This window comes from Onthophagus taurus, chromosome 1 (assembly GCF_036711975.1).
Source record: "Onthophagus taurus isolate NC chromosome 1, IU_Otau_3.0, whole genome shotgun sequence".
NCBI lineage: Eukaryota > Metazoa > Arthropoda > Insecta > Coleoptera > Scarabaeidae > Onthophagus > Onthophagus taurus.
Window position 1 is genome coordinate 44,028,396 of NC_091966.1, and position 13,095 is coordinate 44,041,490.

Below are 13,095 nucleotides of genomic sequence, written 5' to 3' on the forward strand. Positions count from 1 at the left end.
TAAATTGATATCTCAAAAATTGAGTGTTCTATGATTTTTTGAACAAATGTCCGCTGGAGCAAATTTTTCTAGAAAAATTCGAATAACTCGAGAATTGCTGGTTCAAATTGCAAAAAGTAAAGTTATTTATAAACCTTCAAAATAGACAAATCCAAATATGTAAAAATATACAGGGTGTTCCATTTAAAAAAATAAAGTAGGTGGCGACTTAATAAGTGCTAGAAATCTGAAAATATTTTAGATGAAGAGAACGTAATTGATAATACTTAAGTCTGCATTCTCAAATTTTTTGTTTGGCCAGAACCCCAGAAACGTCTAATGACCGGTCTCGCTGAGACACCCTGTATAAAGTTATCAATTAATTAGATTTAAAATTAATTCAATTACTCCTTAGGATTTTTTCTTATGATTATAACTTTATTAGTAATTCAAAATTGTGATGATATTTAAGTTATTGTCAATCATTATAACGATTGTAATTCCTTAAAGTTGTTGTTATTTACGTTCAAATTTACTTATAGCAAATAAGGAATTAAATTATTTCAATTTTCTCACCTCCAAGAAACATTTTTTTAATTAATTTTTGAACACACGTTAAAATATTTTTATATACATTGGTGTAAATGATTCTCCTTTTTTTGTATTTTATTTTATTATTATTTTTCGGTGTCCAATTTATCAATAAATAAATCCTTTTGGTCCTCTATTATTTATTTTTTCTTAAAAAAAAAAAGATTTAAATCGGTGGTGAAGATGCTAAATCGACATCAACCCCAATAGGACATACACTCCCTCTTCTCCAACTGCGGCTCGCTCTCCGCATCAAACTCATAGATCAAGGTGAATCGTTCGAATCGGAACCCAAAGAATGAATCGGAAACAACGGATACCACCCCGTTGTTAAATGCGTTAACGTTAAGTTATCTAAAGCGACTTCGGCTCCTCCTAACCCTTGATTATGTTCGAACCCTCCTTGTCTTTCCCATAACATCACCACAAGCGTTCGTCCTAAAACATCACACGCCTGATATTTTAAAGTTTGTCGAAATTGGGGTTCGCAAGAATGTCGCATGACTCGGGTTTTTTTCTTTTGCAACCAACGCTCTCCATCTCTCAAATAACATTTTACGTAAGTATCCGGGGGTGTTTCTCGGGGTGTTATATGCCTTGCGCAGACAACCTCCACTTCCAATTGACCCTTAGTCATTAATAACCCAAGTTTAAGCTCAACGGGTCTAATGCTTGATAATCGAAAACCGCGCGGTTTTATTTGGCCGGGACCTAAACGGGGCGGGGAAGTTCTTTCGGGGCTGGAAGGTGGCGATTCTTTGGTTTCGATCACTTCGGCTACGCTATCTTTGCGCGTTGATTCACGTGTCGATGCTCCAGAAGTTCCTAAAAGAAATTTATTACTATATACTTCTCTTAATAAATTGTAAGAAGGGGGGAAATACATTTAGATCATGGACCGTTCATTGGAAGCTTATAATTTGTGTACAGGGTGTCCCAATTTCGATGTCCGCATAGGCTATCTCCGAAACTAAAAGAGATAGAAAAAAAGTAGCTTACATGTCATGATCTCGTTTTTCGAGAAAATGCTAATGCCGAAAACTCCGAACAGCTATCGTCTTTTGTTTTCGCCCTATCGGCAAAAAGTGAAAATTTTGCGAAAACGACATTCGCGAATATCTCACTTATTATCAAAGATGGAGTATTATAAATAAAACATTATATGGGCAACTTTTTACGAAGAATTCAATGGCGTAGGTAGAATTTTTTTCCCATCTTTTATTTTCGAGATTTTAGACGTAACTTTATTTTTTTAAATGGAAACCATAGTTGGCTCTGACCTAAAATATATTTTGTTCTGATAACAAATATATATAGTTTGTGGGGTATTTCTTATAGTTATTGAATAAATAACAAAAATTCATTTTGTTCTATCTAAAACTAATGTATGTATTTAAAAGTTGGCTTCCACTGTATCGTTTAACAGATATTGATGCTAAAGTGGACTACTTTAATTCCGAAATCATTAATCTCTATGATAAACATGCCCCACTTAGGCAACGCAGGATGAGGCACCCGCCTGCACCTTGGCTGAGTGATGAGATAAAATCTCTTATGCGACTGCGTAACCGTGCAAAGTCCGTAGTTAAACGTACAGGGTGGTTCAAATTCGATGTCTGAATAGGCTAACTCGGAAACTATAAGAGTTAGAAAAAAAGTAGCTTACATGTCATGATCTCGTTTTTCGAGAAACTGCTAATGCCGAAAACCTCATAGCGCTATCGTCTTTTGTTTTTCCCCTAGAGGCCAAAATTGGAAATATCGTAAAACCAGCAAGTGCAATTATCTTCGTTATTATTATAGGTGGAGTATTATAACTAAGACATTATATGGACACTTTTTTATAGAGAATTGGATGACGTAGTCAAAAAAATTTTTTCGGTTTTAGATTTTGAGATATCATCACAATTTTCGTTTTTTTAAATGGAAATAACCACTGATTATTCGCTTATTAAATTCGTTATTTTTTTCTGATTACAAAAATATAGGGTTCGACCGGTCTATTTCTTATTGTTTTAGAATAAAGCCAAAAATAAACTTTTTTTTTAAATTTCCATCTAGTGTCATCGACGAAATTAAATTTACAGTTTCCTGTAAATTATGGTACTATAACTAAAAATTAAAAAAACAAATTTCTGATGTTTGAAACAAATAAATTTGTTGAACTATTTAATTTATATATGTTTTACACAAAAGTTGGAATAGATTGCATTATTTCACATTTTTTATTAATATTTAATATTATTACAGGATTTTTAAAGTGACACTTTTTGAATACAAACAAATGTTGCTATGTTTATTTGAATTCAAAAGAAAAATATATGAGCGCCATCTATCAATAATTTATTAAGTCATTTAATAATAATATTAAATATTAATAAAAAATGTGAAATAATGCAATCTATTCCAACTTTTGTGTAAAACATATATAAATTAAATAGTTCAACAAATTTATTTGTTTCAAACATCAGAAATTTGTTTTTTTTAATTTTTAGTTATAGTACCATAATTTACAGGAAACTGTAAATTTAATTTCGTCGATGACACTAGATGGAAATTTAAAAAAGGGGTTTATTTTTGGCTTTATTCTAAAACAATAAGAAATAGACCTGTCGAACCCTATATTTTTGTAATCAGAAAAAAATAACGAATTTAATAAGCGAATAATCAGTGGTTATTTCCATTTAAAAAAACGAAAATTGTGATGATATCTCAAAATCTAAAACCGAAAAAATTTTTTTGACTACGTCATCCAATTCTCTATAAAAAAGTGTCCATATAATGTCTTAGTTATAATACTCCACTTATAATAATAACGAAGATAATTGCACTTGCTGGTTTTACAATATTTCCAATTTTGGCCTCTAGGGGAAAAACAAAAGACGATAGCGCTATGAGGTTTTCGGCATTAGCAGTTTCTCGAAAAACGAGATCATGACATGTAAGCTACTTTTTTTCTAACTCTTATAGTTTCCGAGTTAGCCTATTCGGACATCGAATTTGAACCACCCTGTACACCCTCTAGTGCTAATCGGGAAAATTATCGAATTTTACGCAACCGCTGTAATCATAAATGCAAGTATGCTAAGAGTTCTTATTTCTACCAGAGGCTGGAGTCTGGAGTCGCGCCCAGAACATTTTGGAGGACTATGAGGTCTCTCGATTGTGAGTCGATGGCAAACTTTTTTGCAGAGCCTCCCCTGATCATCGATGACGTAACTAAGGCGGCTACAATTAATGAAATTCTTACTTCTCTTAAATCTTGCTCCTTCTCTCTTACGCTTGTGACCGCGATCGAAGTAGGCGATGCTTTGACTTATTCGAAGTCCCCTTGCGTGGGTTCTGATGGTATCGGTCTCAACCTTCTACTTCCTATCCTGGATATAGTGCTTCCTCCCTTAACTCATATCTTCAACTTTTCTTTTGAGCGGTCTTTATTTCCCTCTGTCTGGAAGGTTGCTCATGTCGTTCCCATACCCAAATCCAAGTCCTCTTCATGTAACACTGATTTCCGTCCGATTTCAATTTTATCCGTACTATCAAAAGCTCTTGAACGCTTAGTTTATTTACAAGTCCAAGGATTTCTAGAGAGGTTTAATTTACACAATGAGTTGCAATCGGGTTTTTGCAGTGGGCATAGTACAACTACTGCTCTCATTAAAGTTACTGATGATATTAGGTATGCCTGCGACAACAGATGTGTTACTGTGCTGGTACTGCTCGATTTCAGCAAGGCTTTTGATTCTGTCGACCACAGCCTTCTTTTAGCGTCTCTTTCTGCCTACGAATTCACTCCCCCCTGTGTTTCTTGGTTTCAATCCTACCTTTCCCATCGCTCCTTGTGCGTACGCGCTAACTCTTCAATTTCTTCTGCTTATGCAATCAAATGTGGTGTTCCTCAGGGCAGTGTATTGGGTCCGTTACTTTTTTCTTTGTTCGTTAATAGTGTTACTAATTATATCTCGTGTAATTATCATTTGTATGCCGACGACCTGCAGATATATACTACTACTACTGTTGCTGAATTTCCGGCAGCTATTGTGCGACTTAATAACGATCTATCTAACGTCTTGAACTGGTCTCGGAGATACGGACATAAGTTGAACTCAGTTAAAACGCAAGCTATTGTGTTTGGAACTCGTCAATTACTTGGTAAGATTAATCCATCTGCCTGCAGTGATCTGATGCTGGATGGTAATGTCATACGGTTTTCTAACACAGTTAAAAATCTTGGAGTCCTTATGGATTCTGCACTGTCTTGGAAACCGCAAATTAAACATGTTTGCAGAAAAGTCTATGCTTGCTTCCACTCTTTAAAAAGACTTCGCTGCTCTCTTCCTCCTGTGGCGCGTCGTAATCTTTGTTACTCTCTTATATTTCCTCACTTCGACTATGCGGACGCGGTTTATCCCGATCTCTCGGTGACTCTTCTGAGTAAATTGCAGCGGCTACAAAATAATTGTATCCGGTTCATATTTGACCTAAATAGATTTGAGCATGTAACGCCGTATCGCAATTACATTCAGATGTTAACCTGTGAGAGACGTAGATCCTTTCGTTTATTAACCATTTTATTTAAAATCCTTCATAACTGCACCCCAAAGTACTTATCAGATAGGTTCCAGCAATTATCAACTCATGAGCTTGCTACTCGTTCACATTCTGATACTATTCTTACATTTCCCGTTCATAGCACTGAAATTTATCATAGATCATTTACAGTACAGTCGATTGCGCTGTGGAATGGACTGCCTTCTGAAATTCGTAATATTTCTAGAATTACTAATTTTAGACATGTTTTAAAGAGCCACTTGCTTGCCCTTCAACTGGCTGTTTCCTGATTCTTTGTTCTTTGTCTTTCTCTTTTTTTCCTCTCTTCAACTGCACTCACTTGTTGGCAACTGATATCCGGCAGATTCTTTTAGTTTCTTTTAGTCGCTCTCTATCTCTCTTTTTGTGTCTTTTCTTTATTTTTCTCTTTGTTTTTCTTTTCTTGCTTAATCTTATTTGGTGATGTTAATAATATCTAATTATCACTACTTGCCATATTCAGCAAATACTATTTTTATTTTTGTTTGTTCTGTTGGGTCATTTGGCAGAGATCGCTTGTGCGATAAAATGATCCATTTGCTGATACTGTTTAAGTTAAGTGTATCTTATGTAATTTTGTATTTTTGTCTGTGGTAATAAATGATAAATAATAATAATAATAAAAGTTATGTTGCTATGGTGATAACCATACATACTATGATGGCACATAATGTATCAAATAATTGCTTAAGTTTGTATTATGTGCTGGTACGAAGCACCAGCATGTTAAGTGTCAAAGTATAACAAAACTGAATAAAACTTTACAATGAATTTCGAAAATTATGAAAACTGTAACATGATGGAATGCTATATGTTATCAGATAAGAATGCGACATTAGCCGCGGAACGATATTTCACAAGGTATCCGGAAAGAAGACAACCGCATGTAAGAATCTTCAGCCGGTTAGCAGAAAATGTAATAGATTTTTGGTCCTTTCCCAAACCATGCGCAAACATACCAAAATGAGCAGCAAGAAGATGAAGTCAATGTGTTGGCTTCACTTGCGATAAATCCATCAACATCTTGCAGAGAAATTGAACAAGACGTCTGACCCAAAAGCCGCTGCGCCCGAATGTGAAAGAAAAATAAGCATAAACCATACAAAGCGGGGCTAACTCATTATTTACGTGCCGGAGATGTCAATCTAAGATTAGAATTTTGTAGATGATATTTAGAAAATGTAGTTCAAAATGTCATCTGGACCAATGAAGTCTCTGAGTGTTCAAAGAAGGTTGGGGTTCAATGTATGGTGTGCCCTTTTAGATAATAGAATGTTGGCATATAGTATCTACCATAAAAACTTAAACTCAGGTAATACCTCTATACAGGGTGGTTCAGTTTTTAATCGGGAAACTTTACTAGGACGTAGTACTTTCCAAAATAACACAAGTTTTTTATATAAACATAGGGTCGCAACTCTTTTGTTTTCGAGCTATGAGCGATCAAAGTTGAGCTAAAAATTTACATTTTATTATTTATTTCGGCTATAAGTAAACCGAAGAATTTGAAATTTGGTATGTATTTACTACTGGTTAACATCTTGTTTTCTAGCATACCTTAAGCTTCCCTAGCGCTCTCTAAGGGGATGAAATTCACCACCCCCTTGGTTCTTTTTAGAAGAACTTTTTAACGCAATGCAATATTAACATAGAAAAATATGGGTTGTACAGCTCATTCTTTAGTGGTTCTTTTTTTGTCTCTTTAGTTTTTCTCTTAAAATTGATAGTTTTTAAATATGTTACATTGCGCGGCAAAGCGCTACCTACAAATAAAAAACAAAATTTTAAGTTGGCTATGGAAGATGTAAACTTACCAGGATTTTGGGCTAACAAATTATTTACGATTTCGTCTCTTGACTTGTTTTCTCATTAAAGTAATAAAAAATTTAATTAAATTTAAGTTAAAATAATCATTCAAAAGATAAGTAACATTTAATAATAAATTAAATAGTATACTAAAAAAATGGAAATTACAAGAGAAAAATGTTAAAAAACAAACAGAAAACTAATTAAGAATCAAAATGAAACAAATTTATCAAAAAAACTCATTACAAAAATAAACACAATTAATTTAAAAATTGTTCAAAATGCATTTTTGGCATCTTGTAACAACAGAATTAACTGCTGCTAATATTTGAAACGGATTGTTCCTTAAAGTGTTAGCAGCGTCTTTTATTTTTCCCAACAGTTCTTCCCGAGTGTTTATTGGAGCGGCGTAAACTAGATTTTTCATATAGCCCCACACAAAAAAATCTAAAACGTTAAGATCAGGAGACCTTGGTGGCCAGGCAACGGGACCTCGGTTTGCCTCTTGATAATTGACAGGACCTAGTCGTCCTATCCGTCTATGTCCATAACGTGCGTTACACCATGCACATACGTTAGCGCTGTAATGCGATGGTGCCCCATTCATCTGAAGCCAATGTTGCTCCAGATCACCTAGAGGAATGTCCGATAAACATTCCGCCAAATCGTTTTGCAAAAAATTTAAAAACATCGTTGCGTTCAAACGAGGTGGCAAAAAATAAGGCCCACAGAGGTTATTATTAATGACACCCATCCACACATTAAAACTAAACTCTGTTTGGTAGGTTTTTGGACGTATTGCATGGGGATTTTCATGCTCCCAACTATGTAAGTTATGGTAATTTACGACACCCCTTCTTGTAAACGTGGCTTCATCTGTCCACAAAATCTTCTTACAAAAATTTTGGCCACCTACAGAAAGTTACTCTTTTAGGACCATCTTCAGGTCTTAAATTTTGTACAGGTTGAAAACGATAGGGTTTCCTGTGGTCCTTCTTCAGAGTTCGTAAAATTGTACTTCTTGAGACTCGTAAATTTTGAGCTTGAAGTAGTCTAGCAGCTATGCGACTGCTTAATGTGCTGTCATTATCAAAAAGGTTTAAAATTGCTCTTTGGTTTCTGTTATTTTGATTATTTCGTACTTGCTGGGTATTTAAACCATATTGTCGAAAACGTTGATGTGTATTGATAAATACCTGAGGATCAGGACATCTTCTATTAGGAAACCTTCTAGTGTATTCTCTAGATGCCGCTTCCGCATTTCCATCACAAAAACCATAAATGAAATGAATGTCTGCGTATTCTTCTGTCGAAAATAATCGTGGCATGATCAATTTTTCCTAGTTTTTTAAACAATGATCAACAATAAAAAAATAATGATACTTTTACTTAATAACAATCAAGAAATATTTTCAATAATTGTCAACAATTAAGAGGATTTAACGTAACTAACTGCTCGTCTCAATACAAACATAAATTGTTTTTTGAAAATCAAAGCCAACTTTTAGAGTAATTTTAGCTAAGCATGGCGGTACATGGCACGACATTCCATTTTTTTACACAAAAACTATCAATTTTAGGAAAAAAACTAAAGAGACAAAAAAGTACCATTAAAGAATGAGCTTTATAACCAATATTTTTTTATGTTAATACTCCATGGCGTTAAAAAGTTCTTCTAAAAAGAACCAAGGGGGTGGTGAATTTCATCCCCTTAGAGGGCGCTAGGGAAGCTTAAGGTATGCTAGAAAACAAGATGTTAACCAGTAGTAAATACATACCAAATTTCAAATTCTTCGGTTTACTTATAGCCGAAATAAATAATAAAATGTAAATTTTTAGCTCAACTTTGATCGCTCATAGCTCGAAAACAAAAGAGTTGCGACCCTATGTTTATATAAAAAACTTGTGTTATTTTGGCAAGTACTACGTCCTAGTAAAGTTTCCCGATTAAAAACTGAACCACCCTGTATATCAAGGCAGCACATTGTGCCTTTGGTCGACAATTTGCCATTAAATAAGTCTCAAATGATATATTTTCAATATGACGGAGCACCAGCACATAATGCCAGAGTGCAAACTTTGGCAATAATTGGAAACAATGTCCTCCATCATGGTATGGTTATCACCATAACAACAGTTAAGTTTTAAATACATACAATAGTTTCAGAAAGAACAAAAAAAATTGATACATTATGTTCCATCATAGTATGTATGTATGGTTATCACCATAGCAACATTAACTTTTAAATACATACATTAGTTTTACGTAGAACAAAATGAATTTTTGTTAATTATTCAATAACTATAAGAAATATACCCCACAAACTATATACAGGGTGTCCCGTTAAGCGTACGGAGCGGCTGTATCTCTAGAACGGTAAGGCCTAGAGGTTTGGGAAAAAAATCCTTATAAGTAAAGTGACTAAGAGAAATAGCTGGAAATTATTTTGAAGTTCGTAATTCGACCGCTAGGCGGCGTAACTGCCATTGAGAAACATAAAGTTCCCGCTATCTCAGAAACTTAGACGATGAGCTATAACTTTGACAACATTATTTAATAGCTTGGATAATACCGCATCGCTTTTGTTTTGCGATATTTCTCATATCTGTCATAATAAGGGAGGGGGAGGCCAATGCGTTTTCATATGTTTACATTTTAATATCTCCTAGACCATTCAAACGATTTGAATGTTTTCGGTGTTGTTTGAAAGAGCATTTTATACTCTTTTTAAAGATATTTTCAGTAAGACCGTCTGCTTTAAAACAAATGAGCTAGAGGACGTTATCTGCAGCGATTACATATTTTTGTGATTTTTGAAGAAAAGTTAAATGGAACGATACTATTTACTTCACAGACCCTTAGTCACCTTAAAATTTGCAAAATTTTAGTGAAAACCGCATCTCGATATCGCCACCCGTTCTCGAGTTATAGAAGAAAATGTTAAAAACTCGAGTGCCATCAATCCGATCCAGTTACCTCATCGAGAAAAACAAATCACATAACCATGGTAACTGTAAACATGTCATTTACTAACGCAGAAGCGTATGATAGAGCGTATGATGATTTATTTTCAATGTTTCGAATACGATGCAACTGCATGGCAAAAATGTGTAATGCAATTACGACAAAGAAAGAAATTTTTCTCTAGAAGTGTTTTTAAGATTGACTTAGCGATTACGGAAAACTGGCAACGTGTAGCCCATTCAGACATCTCTATGAATTCGTAAATCATATTGGTGCGCAATGTGATCCCACATAATCTCCGAAAACAATTGTCCACAAGAGTTCTCAAGAGAATAATATCTCCACCACGTTGTTACATCAGACCTTAACAGATATCGATTATGATAACAGATTGAACTATTACCATTGACTTTTAAATATGATTTGGGCAAATCCAATCCTTTTATCACAAATGCTATGGATGCATGAAGCATCTGTCCACAAGCTGATGTAAACTTGCATAATATGCATTCTTGGTTCGAGCAAAACCTGCATTGCTTTCACCTCTTTATCTATTGGGTAGACTAAACCTGACTTTTCAAGAAAAACCAATAACCAGGAAAAATATGACAAAACACTAAATACCAGTAAAAACGTGTCCAGGGCCGAGACTTAAGCAGCGCTTTTGTTTCGTCGAAACTAGATTAAATAAATGCATCGAGGTTTATGGAAGGCATTTCGCTCATTAGTGAGTTATTTTTGCCAAAAATTTAAGTTATTCTAAGTGTTTTGGTTTATTTTGTTTTATTATCATTGTTGATGTTTCATTGATCCGTTGGCTTTTCAACACGCTTCAAAAGTAGTTTTGAAGCAGTTCTATGCTTGGATAAAGTGTGAAGGAAGGTTCTAGATAATAAAATTTTTGTTCTCTCTTATTTGTTTGCTAAGGTAACTTGATCTGATTAAGATATACGAATTTTTAACATTTTCTTTTATAATTCGAGAATGGATGGAGATATCGAGATGCGGTTTTCACTAATATTTAGCAAATTTTATGATGATTAACGGTCTGTGAAGTAAATAGTATCGTTCCATTTAACTTTTCTTCAAAAATCACAAAAATATGTAATCGCTGCAGATAACGTCCTCTAGCTCAGTTGTTTTAAAGCAGACGGTCTTACTGAAAATATCTTTTAAAAGAGCATGAAATGCTCTTTCAAACAAGACCAAAAATATTCAAATCGGTTGAATGGTTCAGGAGATATTAAAATGTAAACATTTGAAAATGCATTGGCCTCCCCCTCCCTTATTATGACAGATATGAGAAATATCGCAAAACAAAAGCGATGCGGTATTATCCAAGCTACTAAATGATGTTGTCAACGTTATAGCTTATCGTCTAACTTTATGAGATAGCGAGAATTTTATGTTTCTCTATGGCAGTTACGCCCCCTAGCGGTCGAATTACGAACTTCAAAATAATTTCCAGCTATTTCTCTTGCCCACTTTGCTTATAAGGATTTTTTTCCCAAACCTGTAGGCCTTACCGTTGTTGAGATACAGCCGCTCCGTACGCTTAACGGGACACCCTGTATATTTGTTATCAGAAGAAAATAACAAATTATTTTAGGTCATAGCCAACTATGGTTTCCATATAAAGAAATAAAGTTACGTTTAAAATCTCGAAAATAAAAGATGGGAAAAAAATTCTTCCTACGCCACTGAATTGTTCGTAAAAAGTTGCCCATATAATGTTTTATTTATAATACTCCATCTTTGATAATAAGTGAGATATTCGCGAATGTCGTTTTCGCAAAATTTTCACTTTTTGCCGATAGGGCGAAAACAAAAGACGATAGCTGTTCGGAGTTTTCGGCATTAGCATTTTCTCGAAAAACGAGATCATGTAAGCTACTTTTTTTGTATCTCTTTTAGTTTCGGAGATAGCCTATGCGGACATCGAAATTGGGACACCCTGTACAATGACTCGTTGAAATCCCGATTTGTTATGAATATACATTTTGAAAATAACATTTTCATTTTCTTTGACCGTTTTAAATGCATTTCCCCCTTAAAATTAAATTGTGTTTATGTATATTTACAGAAATTGTTTTTGGGTTAATTCTATGTTTCTAATCGCTAAGATAAGCAAATTTGTAGCAAGTAAACTTATTGGAAAGCTTTTCCTTCTTAAGAATTATCTTTTCTAAATCTACATCTTATCCAAAAAAAGAAAACAAAAAACAAAAATCACTCTAATTTTTGGAGTCAGTCCTCAAGCAATTAAAAAAGGATTTTTAAATTATAAATTTTCTACAGGTTTTTGAATGAAAAAAAGGTCCTCGATTCGTATCTGAACCTTAACCTTACCGCGGATTCTTCCGCTAAACGTTGTGTACGTAAAACGTGAAGAGACGGTTAGAAGAAGAAGAAGAATTGGGTGTGGACATCGATCTCGACTTACTTCTGTGTCTCTTCTCCCCGGTGAAGCTCATCGTCCTTCCGAGTTCACCTTTAACCGCTTTTAATGATTTCAAAATTTCGTCGGGATCTCTCAACATTTTCGTGCAGCTACTTCTTCGGCGATCCCTCGAATACGAAGGGGGAGGAGGCGCAGCTGGAGCATCTTCGTTTTGTTCTTGAGGTGATTGAAACGAAGATCGTCTCGATCCGGGTAAAGATCTTGAAAAATCTTTTCCTAACTGGTAAACTTCAACTTCTAATTGTTCTGATTGTGATGAACCTCTTCGGGAACCCCAAGCGTGATCGGGGTGAAGAAGACTTGCACATTCCCCGATTGAATCGACATCATCAGAGACGCTTCTTTGTATTCCAAATTCGCCGCGGCGATTTAAATTTGTGCCAGTTATTGATCCTCTTGGGCTTGTGTGAGGAGATTTTCCCCGCATTTGGCGGGGATCTTCTAATCGGCACCAAACCGCGCGATCATCCAGGAAGGCTTTTTGAAGATCCACGGTGCATTCTCCCAAGAAAGCGTGCTCATTATGCGGGATTAGATCCCAAAGGGTCACTTCAAGCATTCGATCCATTAATTCTTCTCCTGGAACGCCGGGGAAATTTAAATTTGCGTTCCAAATGGGGTTTTGACTTGGTGGAGCCACTTCAGTTTGAACGCAATGTTGCTCGGAACTAAAAGAAAGAATTGATAGGGTTTAATTAATACT

At 34.9% G+C, this 13,095-nt stretch overlaps 1 protein-coding gene across 3 annotated transcripts in view; it reads right to left on the reverse strand.

Moving 5' to 3' along the window:
• Window positions 1-723: 723 nt before the first annotated feature.
• Window positions 724-13,095, reverse strand: part of LOC111421603 (regulating synaptic membrane exocytosis protein fife) — a 109,161-nt gene continuing 96,789 nt past the window's right edge. For all 3 annotated transcript variants that reach the window (XM_071201423.1, XM_071201424.1, XM_071201425.1), the window contains 2 exons: window positions 12,375-13,060; window positions 724-1,395 (listed from right to left, as the gene is read on the reverse strand). In XM_071201423.1, coding sequence (XP_071057524.1) covers window positions 836-1,395; window positions 12,375-13,060 — 1,246 coding nt within the window. In that variant the 3' untranslated portion in view covers window positions 724-835. The remainder of the gene's footprint in view (window positions 1,396-12,374; window positions 13,061-13,095) is intronic.